The 20,820-nt window shown below is 33.5% G+C and overlaps 1 protein-coding gene across 2 annotated transcripts; it reads right to left on the reverse strand.

Annotated features, from left to right (window-relative positions):
* Positions 1–258: 258 nt before the first annotated feature.
* LOC149183337 (TORTIFOLIA1-like protein 5) lies at positions 259–20,250 on the reverse strand. 2 transcript variants are annotated; one of them, XR_016257179.1, is made up of 5 exons: positions 19,227–20,250; positions 5,763–5,862; positions 4,240–4,820; positions 562–1,423; positions 259–444 (listed from the first exon to the last, which is right to left on the reverse strand). XR_016257179.1 is itself a non-coding variant. In XM_089417100.1 (4 exons), the coding sequence occupies exons 1-4, from the start codon at positions 20,067–20,069 to the stop codon at positions 1,055–1,057; spliced, it is 1,893 nt and encodes a 630-aa protein (XP_089273226.1). In that variant the 5' UTR covers positions 20,070–20,250; the 3' UTR covers positions 259–1,054. The 2 variants fall into 2 exon arrangements, 1 of the variants encoding a protein (XP_089273226.1); XM_089417100.1 differs by having other exon boundaries at positions 259–1,423.
* Positions 20,251–20,820: the final 570 nt, after the last annotated feature.

Below are 20,820 nucleotides of genomic sequence, written 5' to 3' on the forward strand. Positions count from 1 at the left end.
CGTTTCAAATATGAACAACTCGGTGCTACTTGCATTGTAGTACAAAACAGCATTATCATTCTCCAACCCTCAGAACATAACAACTCTCTCAAATAATGCTACATATTTTAGTAAGGAAATCAATATTCAAGGTGAGGTTTGGCATTTGGCACAAAAATTTCAAATAAACAGGAAAAGAAAGGACGTGATGCTGCTAAATTGTTAAGTGAATCTAACAGGGGACACAAAACAAACTGATAATGCTCATTTCCAATAACATTCATAGAAAAAATAGAATTGATTATTTTTTCATTAAGCCATACAATCTTTTATATCATAGCCTTTTTAGACTTATAAAGGAAAAAAAAAAAAATCTACATGCTTGAGATCCTCTTTACAGCGCTTTGCTTCAGGAGGAGGTAGGCCTAGATTATCTAGACCATTACTTGCAGTCAAGTTAAACACCTGAATGTCCAAAATAAGAAACATAAATGAACTTATATTTAAGAACACAAACACTGAAGATTATAATACAGAAGAAAATACATCCTCTTCCGAGAATAGGTTGATAAGATGAATAACCTGCTGAATCAAAGTATGTATGCTTCAATAAGAACTGCAAGATAGTTTGCAGCACTTCAACGATGGTCCCTTGTATTAAGTGCTCCGGGACACTCCGATTCATAAACCTAATCAATAAATAAGAGATCTTCCCCAGGACAGAGGACCTCTATAAATGCCAAGTCTACATCTCCCATTTAAAGAAAGTCTACAGCAACTGTCCAAACACTCCAGAAAACGCTACTTTCATCTCTTGTCCTTCTAGAAGATAAATTTCTCAGTGCTAGTGTCGAATGTTCTTGGTCTTCAATTTTCTTTCACGGATCCAATAGTTCTGTTTTTCGATTATTCCCTGCAAACTGCATAGCAAAGAGAGTAGCATCATCCTTTAAGGCTCTCCAAACAGTCCCTGCGGAGGGACTCCTGCCAAACCTCTTCAGTCCACTGCCCCTATCATTATTTGATCTCTTTCCAAGTTCTCTATATAGGTCGCTGAGTGCCATCTGAAATTGTCTCAATACTCTCTCCTGTTGGGCGCTCTAATTTCTGCCAAGGGGTTCACTATAAAACCGCCAGGCATGCCTTTATGCCTTCTATTCTCCATGATATCCGTTGCTCGTCCAAATTTACTAGAGGATGAAACATCAGATGTTGCAAGTCTTATGGATGCATATCTTCCTTCGCTTTTCCTCCAAAGCTTGGAGCATAAAAAATCGGTACCAGGAAACTTACAACATCTATCCCCACCACCTTTAATAGCAGAGGTAGGCAGCCTACCTGTTGAGACAGCTAGAGCCCGAGCCATTTCATCAACAATCCGTTCTAAACCATGTATCCTTGACTCTAAGGATCGCATACCCTCTTGTGAGCTTCCTATAAAACACTGGCAACAAAATAAAAGACTCAAAGTCGTCAACTGCCAGTGAATTTAATGACGAGAGTGCAAAAAGTGCAAAACATTTCACAATACTCTACAGCCTAACTATAACGGTGATAGGGCGTTTCTATTCTCAAAAGTTTGCAACCAGTGTCATGACATGCAATCATATAGTTTTAGGATTTTAAGAAGCTATGATGGATATTTGTCACTCAGGTTGCACAAGCTACAATATTGGCTGCAGTATAAGAATTGTATAGTCTACATTTAATGAAACTATCTTATGAACACAAATTAGGGTACTCGTATTTTATTGAAATAAGAATTTCAAAGCTTTTCTCAGAAACGATATTCATGGGCAGATGTTTAAAGTAAGGCGACAAGCAAGATCCCTCGAGCCATATCAATATAGAACCTAAAGCTCGTTGGATATGGACCAACCATGAAGACTCTTGAGTGATGGTTGACAACATAAAGTATAACTTTCCAGAATTGCAAGCCACTGATGCATAATGATCACATAAATAATGCAACTACAGATTGTTAAAACTAGGAAAAAGCACAATCATATTGTATGCAGAACAAGAGATGAGGGAGCTTCAAATCAAGCATAATTACAACATGTTGTAAAAGCATCTGCTAGACATTATCCAGGAGATAGAACGATATGAATGACAGGAAGGTTAAATCTAGAAACAGAAGAGAGGACGCACGCCAATGACAGAAGGATGAATAGAAATGTATAAGATGAGGCTAGTGCAATAAAGTCTCTAAACCCCATTCCGTACTTGCTTTTGGCTGGTAAGGGTCTGTAATATATTACCTAAAGTTCTCACACTTGTCAGCAAAGACTGGGCTGGCCTTAGGCTCAGCCAGACTTGGTAACTTGGGAAAGAATTGTCAAATACAAACAAAACTTAAAACATAATTAGGGCGAGTACTGGTGGGTAAAGGTGAGCTTGGCTGAGTATGAGGCTATGTTACCTGAAACACAAAAACGGGAAACGAAACGACTTTTGAAAGTTTCGCACTCAAGAAAAGACGGGAGAGAATAAAAATAAAAATAAAAAATATAGATTTAGTTTCAATTTTCAATATAGTTTCAACTAAATTTACAGTGTAAATTTTATTAAAAGACTAAATAATTTGAGTACCATATTGATGCTCTGCAAATTGATTATTAAATATATACATTTTTATGCCTCCTAATCAATTAAGTATATACATTCTTATGCCTTTTGCGGCTAATTGTTGTTTCAGGAAAATCCAAAAGATTATATATATATAACCCAACACCAAGATACACAATTTGACGGGAAACAATAAATAGAATCTGCAATTGAATGTGAACTTCTTAAACCATATATGGAATTATGTTTAAGCTATGAATTTTACCAATATACATGCTAAATGGAAGCAAATCAACTATCAAAGAAAGGACAAAGTACAGAAATGATCAACATTTTCCCGACTTGGCATAGGCCTCTAAACTATTAAATGAATATATGCATGAAAGCTACAATAAGGAGCGAAAATACACAGTTGAGAACGACCTGTAAAGGAATGAACTACGATGAAGGAACACGTAGAAAAGTAATTATTATTTGTTCCTAATAAAGTATCGAGTTGTCTTTATGCGATTTTTTGAAAGTTTTTCAGGTGGATTTTTCTAGTCTAATTTCTCTAAAATCTGGCAGGAATTCATTGAAATCACAAGTTTGATGGTAACCCCTGCACAATAGAAGTGCCCTAGGAGTTTTTCAGGGTGCTGAATCCATATATACTAAAAAAACTAGTTTAAAATAACACAAATCAAGATTTCACCACAAAATTTTATGCCGGTTTCCAACACCAGAAACTCCAAAAAGTCGCACTAAAGACAACCCCATAAAATATATGCACTTGTTAATAAGAACGGGCGTAGAAAACAACATTTTCCATGTCATCTCGTTTCTTGTACATTTTAACGTTTTTCCTGGGAACGGTGGCTACCGTCCAGTTTCTGGTAACAGAGGTATGAGACAAGTCTTCACAAGTGTGGAGAGTGGCAAGGTCTTGCTAGTGAGGGTGAGTTGTTGGCGAGTGGCGAGTTAATGGCAAATTTTAAGCACCATGCAGTAAACCAATGATTGGCTTGCTATCATTCTATCTGATCCTTTGAATACCACATTATTCTCATCAATGGACACGATGAAAAGGCAGCAAGTCAATCACTGACTTACTGCATGGTGCTTAATATTTCCTATAAATTCATGTCCAAGCATGAAGTAAGTACTTAACCAACTTAAGACTCAGGAAAACCTGCCAGTCTTAGCTGAGTCAAACTTCACTGATATTACCAGCACTGAAAGAACGTAACGTAGTACAAACCAAAAGCAAGACCTACAGTTCAGATGCTAGGTGTGAAAGTTACTAATATCACTCTGCAACATGTGCTTAAAGTCCATCCCTTCATGATGGACATTTTGGGTCAACAAATATTCAAATTGTACAGTGAAATTATGCATCCACTGTTTGAATCTACTGAACCATCCTGATGTTGCTATATCAATATTTTGTACTAGGAACTGGTTCACCAAAATTGTCATCAAATATCTGCAAAAAACTGAAAATAAAACACATTCAGCGGCATGAGATTGACAGTCATGACTATGGTTCACCTGTGACTGAATGGGAGCCAGATACAAACTGAGGAGCAATGGCCAACACGGCGGCAAACATTTTGGAGGCTTGTGTCAAAATTATACTTACATGTTCAAAACTTTTGACATCTCTTAATTGAAAGGACCTTCAGTCTGGAAATTAAGTGTATGGCAAGGTACCTGAATAAGCTCCAACAAATTGGATTGCTGGTTTTCAATCTGACACAGTTTTCTCCGAAGCGGGGCCAAATCATTTGTATCATGTGCATTGCACCAGTTTGCAGAATGATTTGTGCTTGTACTGCTGGTTTGCTGCTTTTTATTGGAATTAAATTTGACAGTACGCTTTACATCTGAGGTTTGGTCAACCATGATACATTTCGGCTCAGTATCCAAGGGTCTGAGAGTCTCCGTTTCTTCCATTGTTGCGGGCTTTTGATATCCTTCATGATTTAAATTTGTTCCTCTTCCATCCTTCTCTTTATTGCGGGCATTTGTAGGGTAACTTTTGCCTAAATCTTCATTACAAAATATCTGTTTAGGTTGACTCCGAGGAATGGATACCTCAATCTGCCAATCGTCCACCCTTATCCACTCCTCAGGGAATAAAGACGTATCTGTCTTTCTGTCGACGGAAGTTCTGTTCTCTATGCTATTAACCAAACAGGCATCAGGTGGAGATCTGCTCACAGCAGTGTCAGTTTTCCTCACAGTAACAGAATCAAGCCTAGAAGCATGGGAAGGCTCGAGATCCACCGACACTGCAAATTATAAGGAAACCGATCAAATGAGAACATAAAGGTAAAGCAGCAACAGTCAAATCTAATATTGATTAAATCAGTTTAGACTCCCAAGCATATTTTCTAAAAAAAAAATAAAGGTGAATCCTAACCATTCAGACTTTCTAAACCAATCTGTATCTCTAGAAGAACGCAGAGATGAAGTAGCAACTAGAAAATCAGACTTAAATCACAATGTGATGAGAATCTGAATAACAGAAAATTGTATAATACTGGCTCTCTAACAAAAATGTCACAAAATTGTAACATATCGGCATCCAAAAGGCATAAAAGTAGCGCAGCAGAAAATGTCTATACAATACCCAAGCACCGACAAAAGTAGCCATTTGAGAAGCAATATGCTTGCTTACGTCTACACAAAAGATTGAAAAGTTACAGGAAAGCAACCTTGAAAATGAATTTAAAAACTGAATAATACATAATCAGAGGAAGATTAAAGAAAAGAAATTACTAAACTAGTGCAAGTTGAGGTCAAGCGAACATCTTAGGCTTCAACTCCTAAAAACTAAAAACTTAATTCATTCAGAATCTCAGAAAATTACAGGATAAAATCTCCAAAAATATTGGAACTGCAAACACAGATTCTACAAACTCCTAGAAATTATATCAATATACTCATCAAGAAAGAAAAGGAAAAAAAATCCATAAAAACATGATAAAAACGTAAAAATTACCTCAAGGAATACTACCACCACAGAAGGACAACTACCATCAGCAAACCATACCTCAACAGATTACGACAGACTAAAATAATATTAACTCATACAAACTACCTTTGAAAAGCTTTTGTTTCCTATTAGCACAACAAAGATCTGCAGTACAATAATACCGAATAATCCTTCATGGAAATCTGTACCATATCAAAATAAACTATATGAAAACTTTGTTGGGGAATTCATTTACCTTTAGCAGAAGTTTCAGGCGATGGTAAGTGTCCATTAGAATCCCGAACATTCTTCCAAGCTTGCAAAGTCTGAATGACAGAGTCGCGAACTGGTTTGACCTAAATCAAGATTTCCAGATAACCAGTTCAAAACCAAAACAGAAAGAGTAAGAAAGGGGAGCAGCAGTACAAATATAAACTAAATTTCAAGCTTTGAAGTAAAAATTCCAAATTGTTATGTATAGATTTATTGTTGGCCATGATGATAAGTAATTCCCAATGCCAATGAGCATGAAAAACCCCAAACAAAATCCAAATCGAACCCACGAAACAACCTCTATCCAGCCATGATACAGGCAAAAAGACACGAGCTTGGCCTTCATAAAAGGTTCAAGAGGGTCATGATCAGGAAATATACAAAAATAAATAAAGGAAACAAAAAAACAATCTTTCATATAATCTTCAAGAGGCCAATCAAATCGATCAAAATTAAGTTACAAATTAAAATTATCATAAGCAGGCCAGGTTGGAAAAATTTGGAATAAAAATAAATAATTTAATTTCGGCTCAAATACGGTTTTTTAACGGATCATTGGTATGGTTTTTTTGAACAAGGGTAATTAGTCAGCATGCATTTTGGGTTAGCAACCAGAGTTTCAGGGTTAGTATCTAGAAATTATTGTCCTCACTGCCCGTTTGACAACTGACATATGATAACTTTTCCCACCTTTTGAAAAAACCCTTTACCAAAAAATCACCTAACTAACCAGCAAACACCGTTAGGTCATGCTTTTTTTAGTCAAACAATAACAAGATATCTACATTGCTTAACCTTAGGTAAATCAAGCAAAACAAATTAAGTTAACAAGGAAAGTGATCCTGATTGAATATCATCATCTTATTTGTTATTTAATTTGAAATTTTTGAAAAAAAAAAAATAGAGGAATTAGTTTGTAAAGTCATTTAAACTTTAGATCTTAGGTCCTAGTTTGGAGAATTGGAATATAAAACCTTTAGAAATTATTTTGAGGCATTTAACTATGTTTTTTAGGATTAAAAAACTTCTGCATGCATCAAATTATTTGGCTTTGTTCTATGCACAGAATTTTTCAGCAATGCAAAAATCACATCGCATGAAGTTTGTATGAAAAAATTATGCGTCCCACCAGTGGACTCATTGTATTCACCACCATAGTAAGAGGCTGCTACAATTCCCCTTAATTACTTATGCATATAGGGCTAGCCACATGTGGATTTTCAATAAGACTCTAGAAGGGGCAGAATTGTAACTTTAGTTGAGGGTTGAGGTAGTCACATCTTACTCCTAATTGGTTGTTGAACTATGTTAAATACCAGGCTACTAGGAGGAATATGGGTTCCATTCCATACTATTATATTTGGTCCCATAGTTGAGCATAACAAACTACAAATAAGAGTAAGGAGTTACAAAGCAAAATAGCAAGAGCATGTTTCCATACTAAAAGAAAGAAGTTAGAGCAACCTCACTTTCTATTGGAGTTTTTTCTAATAAACATTAAAACTTATGTTTGTTGTAAATAACGTGTATTTCTTTTTGTTCTATATTTTTTTTGAAATTCAACAAATTTATTTATTTAAATATAAAAATAAATAAATAAAAAATCTAAGATTTAAAAGAAATACAAATTTATTATCAAAAATTTTCCAATAAAATATCCATCATAATTTATAAATTAAAAAATATATATAAATACTTATTAATTTAAAAAATAAATTCAATATTTAATCAAATTTAAAACATAAATAAATAAATAAATAAATAAATAAATAAATTCTAAATTTATACCCACTTTACTTTACCAATCAATACTTCAATAATATAAATGATTCATAAACATCGTGAAAATCTCTTTCTTCCATTCAAATGGTTTAGGGTACATTTTTCTTTTCAATAAACTTATAAACAAAACTGAAATTGTTAATATTTATTCAATTAAATTATGCTCAATTTTAATAATAATTATTTTAAAAAAAAATTAAAATTTGAAAAAAACATATTTAAAAATAATAATAAATTTAAATTTAAAAAATAATATTAATATTTTTATCTCAATTTAAAGTAAGCTCAATTAATTAAATTAATAGTCACTCTTTTTTACTAAACACCAAAGGAATTCATTTCTCACCACCATCAAATTATTTAATTTAATTAATTAATTTAATTGAACTATTTACTTGTTCAATCAAATCATTTAATCAAATTGTGTGATTGTATTGAATTAAACAAAAGTTAATAATATCATAATCTGATTAATTAAATTAATCAAATTATTTGTTCATTTATCGAATCATTTAATAAGAAAATGTCATGAAATTACAAGCTGATTAAATGGTTTAACTAAAGAATTCGAGTTGATGAATTGATCAGTTGATTTGATTAAAATATTAAAATATTCAGTGTTGTAAACTAGCAAGTGATTGGATTAAATCATTTACAAAATATTTTTTAGTTAAATTTTAATGTTTTAGATATATTTTTTTGATTATATATAAATTTAATAATTTGAAAAAATAATAAAAAAAAATTAATTATGAAAATGTTAGACTTAAATCTGTAATTTTAACAATTTTTACTACAAAAAAATCGATTGAATCATGTTTAAATGAAGCAATTCAATTGTTGGTTTAAAATGCTATGGATCGTGAAGCGATAACCGTGTGGAAATTCAAGACTCTCTTCTTTCCATTTTCCCTGTTAAAACTATTAAATATTCTATTTGTTTTATTTCCTTGTGAAGTTGGTTAAATGTTTAATTTGCTTTCATTTATTGTAAGGTTGGTTGGATGTTTAATTTGTTTATTATTATTTGTTAAATGATAATATATAGTTGATGTTTATTTATTTATTAATAGGGTAATTTTTTTATTGGTTGAGTTTATTACTAATTTACATATTATGAAATATTAAGTAGGTATGTTTTTGTTAGTAAGAATTTTTAACGACTTTTTATGTTTTTGAAATTTTTATATAATGTATTTGTAAGGTGCTTAATGTTAAATTTGGGTTATTATATTTAAAGTATAATAGAGAAATGTTAATTGAATCTAGTTTATGTCAAAATCAATTTTGGTAATTGATATTTAATTTTTAATGAGTATATTATTTTGGAAGCATCAAGAAACTAGTTTCTTTTGGGTATCATTCTCATAATAAGGAAAAGTGCTTAGTGAGTATTTTTTGGATATATATTTCATGAACTATGATGATGATGATGATATATCACATAGACAAAGAAGTAGTTGCAAAAGATGGTGATGTGAGATGGGAAGAGACTTGTGTTAGTTTGAAGCATGATGAAGCCTTACTATTCTTATAGGTTATCATAACCTTGCAATAATTTGTAACAAGAGGATCTAAATTTCCATGTGTACATCTTATGGCCTACAAATAGATGAAATTGGTTTTCAATGGCTTCAATAGATGAACAAAACCACCCAAATTTAAACATATCTCTCCAACAGTGATATACTATTGATGTTCCCCTTTGTCCATTTGTTTAGATTTTTATAAATAGATAAGTATCAATGTTTGTCAATCATGTGCAAATTGTCCTAGGTTGGCATCCAAACTTCGAGACAAATTTTTTTCCCATTATTGTTGTTGTTGTTGAACTTATTATATTGGTTAATTTTTCCACTTTTCTCTCTACTAGTTATTACTAGCATTCCCTTGGTGTTTCCATGATCATATTTATTGTTCTAAGTATTATAATAACATTTATTTAATTGGGTCTAGCCAAGTAATTATGAGATGAAGTGTTATTCTCATGGCCTATATTCTACACCTATAAGTGACATCTTCAACTCATAATAATGTATTATTGTGACCCTAAAATATATTCTAAAAATTTGCCCCAAAATATATTACTTCAATTTTTTTTATCATAATAAGTATTTTTCAATTTTTATTTTTTTTAATATTTATTATTTTTATATACCATATCCACTTTCTTAGAATTATGGGTGTGCACCAACAATGACATTAATCTCAACTATTCATGGTGAATATATTTAGAAGAAAGAAATTGCATTATTATGGAAGAAGATATAAAAACTCTACTATGAAAAGCTTAGATAGAAAGATTATCATGGTTTTTTTTTAGTATATCCTAGAGATAATTATCATAAATTAATTTTGCCACTACACCTAGAAGTCCCTACATTCTACTGGTGGCAAATGAAGGATTATGAAATGGATAAAGTTGATCAATTGCAAATAGCTATTTGGAATAAATATGTGATTGATTATAATTTCACGACTTGGTACTTATATCAAGTAGATTGCTTCTTAATCTTAATAGCTATTACTAAAATTTGTTGTAGGAATCATGATGATCATTTTCGTTGTAATGATATATGGTGTTGTGGAGTTTGGCTTCATATAAATTATTATGAAGGATTTTAAGAAAATTGTTTGATAAGCTTTAAAATATTTTAGAAGTGGTATACAAGATGTTTGAAGATGCAAAAATCTATTTTGTCAATGATGTTTATCTTGCTAATCTCAAATGGAAATGCAATTTTATCAAGTTTAATAAATGTAAATTTATGAGATTGATTTTTAATGGCTTCAAGAGATGAGAAAAACGACCCAAGTTTCAACATATCTCTCCAACTAAGGTCTACTATTGATGTTCCCCTTTGTCCATTTGTTTGGATTTTTATAGATGGATGAGTATCAATTGTTGACAACCATAAGTTGTTTACAGATTGTTCGTCCTAAGTTGGCAATAAAAATTCTTCAAAAAAGTTTTTGTCTTATTATTGTTGTTGTTGAACTTATTTCTAATAATTTAGAATTTATGGGTTGATTTTTTCATTTTTCTTTCTACTAGTTATTATTATTATTATGAAAAAATCGTAATTTTATTCAACCTGAAAACAAGGAACAAAATTACATTATGCAGATGTTGAAATCATTCAGTCAAGTCAGTGTTTCGATTGATGAGTAATAAAAAGAAAATTGTAAAAAATTACGTAAATTGTGCCAGAGTTAAGTGTAATAAAAATCACTCAACTTCTCCTTTTTTCCTTTCTTTTTATAAACCTTTTGCCAAAACCAGGGTTGGGATCAAGTATTACCATTGCCAATTCATCTCCAATTGTTTGTAGGGGGGCTTATTTATCTGAATCCAAACTATTTGAGACATGAGGTCTCTTTATAGTCCCCATACCTTTTTCCTTGTGTATTTCTCTACACAAATTTTGGCAAGTGAAGATACCATTTTATGTTCTATCAAAATCCTTTTTTTTTTCAATTTTCCAAGGGTATTTCCAATATCCTCTAGGACTTGATGGTGCCAAAAAGGAAGAGGGAGATTGGGTAGTCTCACCCATACCGACATTGTTGAAGCCACCATATTTGTAGCATTGAAATCTAGGAACCATGGAGCAATGATGAGCCCTGGCTCTACCCGAAAACCATGGCCATGCATTTAAGACATACTCCAAATCTTTCTGTGTATCGAAATGAACAATGGAGAAACCTTTGGCACATAAATAGATATCACTATTGGGGGTCCAAGTAGAGAAAACCAACTGGTGTGATGTATTAGATATGATCCAAAAACCATTAAATCTGCATATAACAACCTTGGATTGGAGATCGATAAAAGAGAATTCACCTCCAAAAGATTTACTTCCATTGTTGGTGCTTGTTCCATTGTTCTACGATGTAGGGTCCTGGATTGTTTTGGATCTAATCTGATGCGATGTGAGCCTTCCCTTGCACTGCATCCTTGAAATAGATAGATCCACCAGGGTTTTTGGAATGAGTAGCTTTCTTATAAGATATCGAGACATCTAGTTTCCTAGTACCCGATGCTCTACCATACAACATCACAGTCATGACGATGTTGTTTCTTCTTGAGATACCATATCTGTGCAACAGAGGGAGATCCATTAATTGCTTCCCTCCTTGTTGCAAAATCATAGAGATGTCAATCCTTTGCTCTATCTTTTATTTTAAATCCACCACAAGGTCGTATCCAGACACCCATAAAGGGATTGAGTTCCCGCTTAGGGTCCTAACAAAGATTTGAAAGCCCTCCTCCAGATCGTAATCAAATGGGGCATCCTTGAGAGTTGACATTTGTCCCTCCGTGAGTCAAGATCCCTTCTTGGCTCTATCCACATCCATTTTTCCCTCTGCGGGCCACAAAACCATCTTGGCTCTATTCACATCTATATTTAAGGGAGAAAAGAAATTGGGTTGCAACCCTTAAATATTATCCCACCACAACTTTTCCTTACAAGCCATACACTTATTGTATAGATGATCCATGGATCTATATTCACGTTGATCCATGTTGAAAAAGACCTCCATAGAGCTAAACCAAAGTTTTGCTTCTTGAGACATTAACATAGCCCTGTGAGAGAGTAGCCATTTCTTTGTGGATAAAGTCAATACCGAAATCCTTATGTCACTGTGATGAGAAGCAATCTCTACTTCCCCTTGTCATGTACCTTTGTCGCTTGTGATAGGCTCATGATCAACAATGGCAACAATAAAAAATCTGCAAATGAAAACCCTAGCTCTCACTCCTACTTTCCTTTTTCCTAAACCAAACATGCCTACAAGATTAACTTACTCTATTAATTTAGTCTCTTGGAAAAAAAATATTATACTAATTTTTATCAAAATTTTATTTTCAATGCTTTATTATTTTTCTATGTCATACCAAGTCCACTTTTTGTAGCCTCATAGATGTCCACTGACAATGACATTAATCTCAATTATTCATGGTGAATATGCCTAGAAGTAGGAAATTGCATTAACGATAGAAGAAGATAATAAAAACCCTTTTTCCAACAAGATAAAAGACATCATTTGAAAAAAAAATGAATTAAGTCATGTATATTGCTTATTGCAATGGACATTAGAGGTTGTGAGATGGGCCTAGTGGTTAAAAAGATTGGTAAAGGTTTTGAAATCGAAAAAGGGAGAAGAATTGACATGATAGGAATTAAAATCCTTTCACATGTAACATTAATGGTGGGAAGACCAATTATCGAAGAACCATGGCCAACAAAATAATGAGATGGGAGTTGTATTAATCAATAATTACTTAGAGAATTCCCAATCGTGGCTAACAAGATGAGAAGGAGTTGTATTAATCAACAATTACTTGAGAAAATTCCCAATCCTGAGATTGATGGAGTTAGTAAAAACATTAAATCAAAGGCTTGGATAAGCACATCATATCATGTTTTTTTTAATTATATCCTAGAGATGATTATCATAAATTATTTTCCACACTACACCTAGAAGTCCCTGCATTAATTGGTGGAGGATGAAGGATTATGAAAATTATAAAATTGATTAATTAAAAATAGCTATTTGGAATGAACTTGTGATCAATTTATATCATTACTGTGTACTTATATTAAAAAGATTACTTCTTAATTTTAAAAACTATTACTAAAACTTCTATTGTGCTCATTGTCATTTTAATCACAGATGGTGTTGTGTGGTTTGGCTTCACATAAATTATCAGAATTTAAAAAAAAAAAAGTTTAGTGCACTTTAAAAAAAATTATGTGGTTTGGCTTAACATAAATTATCATAATTAAAAAAAAAAATGTTTAATGCACTTTAAAATATTTTAAAATAGTATAAACGATGTTGAAAGACTCAGGAATCTATTTTTTCAATGATATTTATCTGGCTAATCTCAAATGGAAATCCAACTTTATCAAGTTTTATATATAGTATTTTTTTTTCAAAGTTGAACAAATCAAATTACCCTAAAACTCTTAAGTTTAAATGTTCTAGATCAATTTTGTAAGCTTGCTTCTTTATTTGAACCATTAATGCAAGAGGAATCAAAATGGGTGACAAAAGAATCTTGCTATCAACTCCTAAGGAAGCATATCTTTTTAAAAGGGGTCATCTAATCTTATGTTAAACTTTCTTTTAGTTGTTTGAATTTGATAATATGAAAAGTTAAAGTTCTCATTAATTCATAACTATGATTGATTTTTTTAAGATCCAGGTCTAGTCATAATTGGGCAAAACTCCTAAAAGCATTGTTCCACCATGAACAAGCCTTTGGTTATGGTAAACTTTGTTCACACCTAAAATATGTCAAATTTTTATCATATTTATAACAAGAAAAAGGGTCCATTTGTTATGAGACTAACTTACTCCTTTTTAAAGAGCGAGAGTAAGCAAACATGACTATTTGATAATCATTGACTATTAACCATGGATTTATGGAAGACATTAATCAACCAACTATAAAACTATGTTGCACAGGGACCCATCACCACCAAAAAAATCCCTCGTACCCGACGTTCTAGTGTACCGGGGACTTTTACAGGGGTTGGGAACGTCCCCAATTTTTTGGGGACTTCATTGGGGAATTGGGGACTTCCAATCCATTCCCAATCCGTCCCAGGAAAATTTTGGGGACTTTTCGAGTACCATTTCGTTGTCCCCAAGGGAAAAATGGTATGTTTGACCCAATTTTGACTGGGTTTACTTTGTTGTTTGGATAGCTTTCACTCAAACAATGAAGGTTGTATGGATGTTTATTTTTGAATGCAACCTCTTGTGTGAAGTAAATGTTGCCAACAATGACTCAATTTAGCGCATTTCCTCTTAAGATTGATGTTTCCAAAATTGTTTTTTGCACTTACTTTGTCCAAGAATAATAAACCAAGATTCAAGATTGATTCACATCTCGCTGATGTAAAGAAACCACACTATGTTTAAGGCTCTAGCACACTTTGCTAACTATGCCAAGGAAGTTGAATTTGTTTAACTTGGCCATATTAGTAGCAGAGATTGTAGGAAAGGTCTTTTTTGCTTTCACAGGATTAGGAAAATATCTAGCGTGGTTGACCAGTCAAACTTGCATTTTATTTGACAAATCTAACAACAAATAGGACAATTTAGGTGTTGAGATTGACAATATTAGGAATTTGAGTCAAGGTATGATTTTGACAAAATTAGCATGCTTGCCAACAGAGAGAGTAAGGTGAATTAGATTACATGTAAGAATGTCAACCAAAAATAGTAAAACTGAATCTGATTTCGGATTTGACCAAAAATAACAAGCAAAACAACTAGCTCTAGTAATTCAACCTAGGCTTTTTATTTGACATTTATGGCAAGACAAATTAGGTCATTGAAAGGTCAAACTAGCAAGAGTTAGTCTTTTAGGGCTAGGCCATTTGGACCGTCATATAGATGGATACCCTCCAACTAACTATCATGTGTCACACTAGGAAAACAATTCATATACTCAAGAATGCTCTTAACTCAACATCCTTCAACTAAAAACTTCAACTTGAATTTGAGATTTGAGATTATATATTTGATTTTGTAGTTATTAACATGAATTTCAGATTTCTTGACTAGTTCAATAATTATAATTCTGTTGCAATGATATATTTATTAATTATTATTTATTTTTATACACCTAATGAATTTAAAATAATAATAATACTATTATTATTATGATCGTCCCCAACATATCGTCTCTCGGAAAATTTAAAAGTAGAAACAATAAAAAAACCATCCCATTCCCAAAAACAATACAACATAACAATAAAATATAACTACTATATTTTCTTGACTTTATCCTTTATACATATTTTTCATAGATTTAAATATACCCCTACTGTAAACTTGTGAGGTAACTTTCAGCATTTCAATTATCAATTTACCTTAGTCATATTAATTAAATCTATAAAAAAAATTAATAAAATTAAAATAGATAATAAATTTTCACAAAGTTGGAACCCAGCAAAGGATGGCCAATATTCTGATATCCAAAAGAATTTGTTGATCCTAACTTTAAGATTAGGGAATATAATAATTTGATGTAGACTGTAGAGAAGCAAACCATTTAAGGGACACTTCTCCGAAAGGAACTCTTAAAAACCAAAAGGATATCAAACGTCATTGCAAATCACGCTCAAAGGGGTGTAAATTTATATGGCTTTCAAACAGTGAGAAAAACAAGGAAAATTGAAGCCGACTGGAAGGGAAATCAGATCTCGAACAAATAAATAAAAACATCTTTAGAAAAGAAGGGTATAGTTTTTAGTGGGATTTTTTGGAAAGTTTTCCGGTGGGTTTTTTCAGTCAAATTTTTCTAAAATCCGGCAACAATTTATTGAAATGGCAAGGTTGATAGGTAATTTCTGCACAATCAAAGTGTCCCAGGAATTTTTCAGGGTGCTGAATCCAAATATGCAGTTAAAAAACCATTTTAAATAATACAAATCAAGATTTAACCTCAATTTTTTCTGCCGGATTCCGTCACCGAAGACAACTCCGAAAAAAATCACACTAAAAACAACTCCGAAAAAAAACACAAACCATGAAAAGATCACCTAAAAACGCAAACCATCAAAAGGTCCTCTGTAGCAAAAACATTCAACCTTTGAAAAAAGAACTAAACAAGATAATCAAACGATCACCTAAAGATCTTTCTCAGCAAATTTTAATGTTGAATCATATAAAATTTTATATTTAAAATAATAAAAAATCAGGTATTAATAAAACTACTTCCGTTCAATTCAGCAACGATGCAAGCTTCAAGGTGTCCATGATCATGGCGTATTCCTTTTTGAAAAAATCAAATCCTTTATGAGAAAGGTCACTGAGTATAATTAATAAGAAATTAAATCTTGAGGGCTGTTCGAAAGTTGAAAAGGTCAATAATCACGAAACCCTTTGGCAGGCGTGCAGTCTAGTTCCCACTAGATTCACGGTTTTCATCAGTAGTCCACCAAATCCTGAGATCTACGCCCCTACCGGGTTCACAGTTTTCATGATCAGTCTGATGAACCCTGTGGATCGAGGGTAGTGGAGATTTTTTTTTTAAAGCTATCCGGAATGTAGTGGTTTAACTTGATTTTTTTTGCTTTGAAAATTATAGAAATTTTAGCTATATTTTGATAAAATTCAGGAGAGATTTTTGTAAACTTAGGTTAAAGTTGTCAAACTTCAAGATTTTGGGTGTTTTAGAGGATTTTGGGTGTTCTAGAAGTTTTTGATGGTGCTAAATGCATTTCTAGCATCGAAAACATGATTCAAACGCTGCTACAGCAAGATTTCTTGAAAAAAATTACCCAAATTCCAATCACTTTTGACTATCCAAACAAATTCTTTTGGAATTGGATGTGGCGTAAGTTGTTTTAATTAGAAGGTTGATATGTGTCATAGGGTTTAACATGTTGTTATTTATGAGGTATAGAATCTAGATTATAGGGTTTTTGTAGACTTTAATTTTTATTAACGAGTTGGTTGGTTCATGGAGAGGGATAGCAGGGGAGTTATATCTGAGAGGAATAGCAAGGGAGTTATATAACTTATTTGCCAGGGATAAAAACTATTTTACTATTGAGTCTCACATAACTTTATAATTTTGATTATAGCATGTAAGTCAACCAATCATTCTCCTATATATTATTAGAAGTGGCCTTGACCTAGGCTCAACTTAACCTAACTTCACTTCAAAAAAAATAAAAATATTTTTAAATAAAAATTTTAAATTTTAAATACTATCATTAATTAATAGATAAATTTACTACTTAAAATTTAAATATTACATTTAATAAAAAATAATAATAATTTAATTTATCTATAATTGTGTATAAAGTTAATGAAGTGGAGTTGATCGGCCTGGAGTATGCCGTAAAACTGCTTCTGTTTGGCTAAGAGCTCGTCTTCCTCGGACGTAAGGAAACAGGTTAAAGGCCCAAGACCCAGAGGCATCTGGCAGGAGTGAAAGCCTGCTCCCTTACGGACCACCAGCGGGTTATTACAGGTGGCGTGGTTTTCCTTGATAACGGTGATGAGTCAAATCGACATTCGCGGATAGCAGCCAGAGATGGTTGTCCTCACTGTTGGTTTGACACCTGAGTTTGATAGGTTTTGCCACCTTCGGAAAAAAAAAAAAAAAAAATGAAGTGGAGTTGAAAAATCCCTATACACCACATCACAAAAAAAGGGGAAAGGTTCCAATCTCTTATTATACTTGTCTATGAAAATTCATTATAAACTGCAGGTGAACATTCCTCATAAATTGCAAAATGAAATGTTCCAATCTCTTATTATACTTGTCTGTAAAAATCCATCATAAGCTGCAAGTGAACATTCTTCATAGATTGCAAGTTCAGTGACCGGACTAGTTATACTTAAAAAAAAATACATGCTTTATCCTTATGTTATGCTCTTATCCAGAAGTTTCGCTGTTTGATGAACCTAATCGTTGAAGCTCTAAAAGTTTATGTTTCTCTTTACTCTTTTGAACTTTCAGATTTATCATGTCCAGAGAATGTGTTTCATTTGACAAAGTTATTTGTGAATCTTGAAATCTCATAAGCTTATAAGCAGGACTTTCACAGCTAAGGATTAGTTTTCAAAAGTTGAAATGTCTCATAGTCAAACACGAAGGTGATAACAATCCAAAAAAAAAAATATGTAAAAATGGATAGCTGGAAATCCAGTAATAAATTTTGCTGAGAAGATGAAGCTCACACTAAAAACTAGTTAAGAAAAGGAAACTGGTATTAAAAGCATAGAATAAATGAAGCAACGCCCACTCTATGAGAGAAATTCAAACCAAACAACTAAACCCGGACCAAGTTCCAATATTAGTCTTCACTATCTCCATTTATTGAAATCTTTTGTTTTAAGCTTTCTGCAAATGTCATACAGATTCACAGAATGCAGAATGTATGATCTGGTGGACTGTTCAACAACAGCTATCTATCTTAGAGTAAAGCCTCAAAATTGAAATAAAAAATGGACTGAAAATCTGATTTAATCAGAGAATTGATATTTTGTTCATCGGGTTAAAGATCTCGAACAGAATTTTTTTGATCCATTTTGGTGTCTGTTAGATGAAATGTGGTACGATACTTCAGTTTGATTTAAGCCCACAAGGAAAAGTTCATGGAGCCTAAAATGGGGAAATCCAACTTATGAGACATCACGAACAATTCATTTACACCCATCTTTCAATTATTTCGGGAATGAGGAAATGTTTAGCAGGAGAGTATAAGAGTGAGTAAAAAAATTTTGGCAAAAGATTTAATTTCGAAATTTTGCCTATATTAATTATTATTAAATTTAATATAGATAGAATACTATTGCAAATCGATTTCAAACACCAAAATTCCAGAAACTAGAGATAAGATTTGTTTTCATATTACTTGTATTTTTTACACTACGATTGACACCTCCAAAGATTTGAACATAAATACAAATAAGACTACTGCAAATAAATTCTAAATACCAAAACTCCAGAAACCAAATAACAAATCAAATTAAATTCAATACATATAAAAAAAATTACACAAGAACCAAAAGAAAGAAAGGGGAGCATATCAGTGACAATTTCAACAAGATTGAGATTGAGTAACTCATACAACAAACAATTAAAACAGAAACAGAGCACTGAAAGATGAACTAAATAAATGCTAACCTTATCAAATCGACGGGATTCCAGAGAAGCAATGCAGGACGACTTGAAAGGCATAAGCAGCGGAGCCCCAATGTTCGACGCCATACGACAAAAAGCCTCGGAGGCAGCCTTTCTTGTGGCCCAATCGTTGCTCTGCAACGCTTCTTGCACCGACGGAATGAGACCACTCAGCGCCTGCTGCGTCGACGCTCCTCCCGCCTCCACTATGCTGCCAACAACAGAAAACAATGCCGGTTTCCCCATGAAATTCTGATCCCCCAGAAGCTTCACAATCCTCGGCAGGAGCCTCGGAAGAAGCCCCGGCAACTGAGGATCTGCAGAGTTGTCAATGGCTCTCGAGAGGCACAACGCAGAGCCCACTTGCAAATAACGATTCTGCTCGCCCAGAGCATACATGAAAGGCTTGACGAACGCGGAAATCGAGGAATTCGAGCTCGTGATCCTCGACGCCATGACCCCAATTGAGTTGACACAGGCGTCGCGAACATTGGAATCGGAGTCCTTTAGGCGACGAACAACGTTGTCCACCATTCTTGGCAGGTGGGAAAACAACGAGCTGCCGTGGGTTTCGGCCATCGTGGCGAAGAGCTTCACGCATTCTTTTCTCACGGCGCTCTTCTGCTGCGAGTCTGTGTTGTAGAGACACGACAGGAAGGGGCCGAAGTCATCCGAATTCAAGCTCCGGGCAACTCTCTCGAGCTCTTCTGAGGCAATCGAGTATGTGTCTCGATCCGAGAGTTTGTTGATTGCTGCGATTACTCGCTGCCTGAGCTGGTGCACTGCCTGCTGTTGGCTCGCTTGCTTGCCAATGCTGCTGCTTCTGCTCGATCGCGTCTGGGCCATTTGTTTCAGCTAAAATCGATACTGTTCGATTCAAAATTAGGCACTCCAGGCCCAAATTAGCCTGGACTGTTTTCACAGGCAATGGCGGATTTCGGCTCACTGAGGAAATGGGCATGAATTTTAAGGGGAACCGATGCTTTTGCCTCATGGCAAGCAGGCACCCACGGAGCTTTGTATTCTCCCGGGCTGCATTAAGAGGGTGCGTTTATCCGCGAAAACATTAAATCGTACGCATCTTTATGTCATCGTATGGTCATTATATACAATGAGGGACATATGGACCGTAGCTAGCATCCAGATCTGCTCGAGCTCGGTATGCAAAATCGTGCGCTGTTGCTCCCCATCGACGGTTGAACACACGCATTTCCTTTTCATCGTGACCGTTGATTTCTCTGGGAAGGGCAGGGAAGGGAAGTTTAGCGAACCATTCTTTTCTTTTCATTTTATTTTATATCTCTTTCACCTAATTTTAGATACATTTAGTGGAATAGGTATCTCTGGATCTTTTCTAATCTTTTCATAGTGGTGCGAGCCAATTACGGTGCAATATATTTTTTTCCAAATTGATTTGACTACTTGTCATTTTTTAAAGGTTTGTTTAAAAATTTAATTTATTGGGAGTGATTCACTATGGATGCCACCCCATGTTAGGTTATGATATCATAAGGGTAAGTAACCAAACATCAAAAATCTCTTATTTAACCCAACCCCAATATCATGATTTCATGCTACCATGATTTTTTCACAATAT

This window comes from Pinus tabuliformis, chromosome 3_2 (genome assembly GCF_031772625.1).
Source record: "Pinus tabuliformis cultivar Carrire ecotype Pingquan chromosome 3_2, CPIR1, whole genome shotgun sequence".
NCBI lineage: Eukaryota > Viridiplantae > Streptophyta > Pinopsida > Pinales > Pinaceae > Pinus > Pinus tabuliformis.

Bases quoted from the DNA above. Each gene is read 5' to 3' on its own strand.
- LOC149183337 (XM_089417100.1), bottom strand. From the start codon at position 20,069: ATGGCCCAGACGCGATCGAGCAGAAGCAGCAGCATTGGCAAGCAAGCG. The intron at 5,863-19,226 runs GTTAGCATTTAT...ATCTTGATTTAG, and splicing joins AATCCCGTCGATTTGATAAG to GTCAAACCAGTTCGCGACTC. The intron at 4,821-5,762 runs GTAAATGAATTC...TATAATTTGCAG, and splicing joins GCCTGAAACTTCTGCTAAAG to TGTCGGTGGATCTCGAGCCT.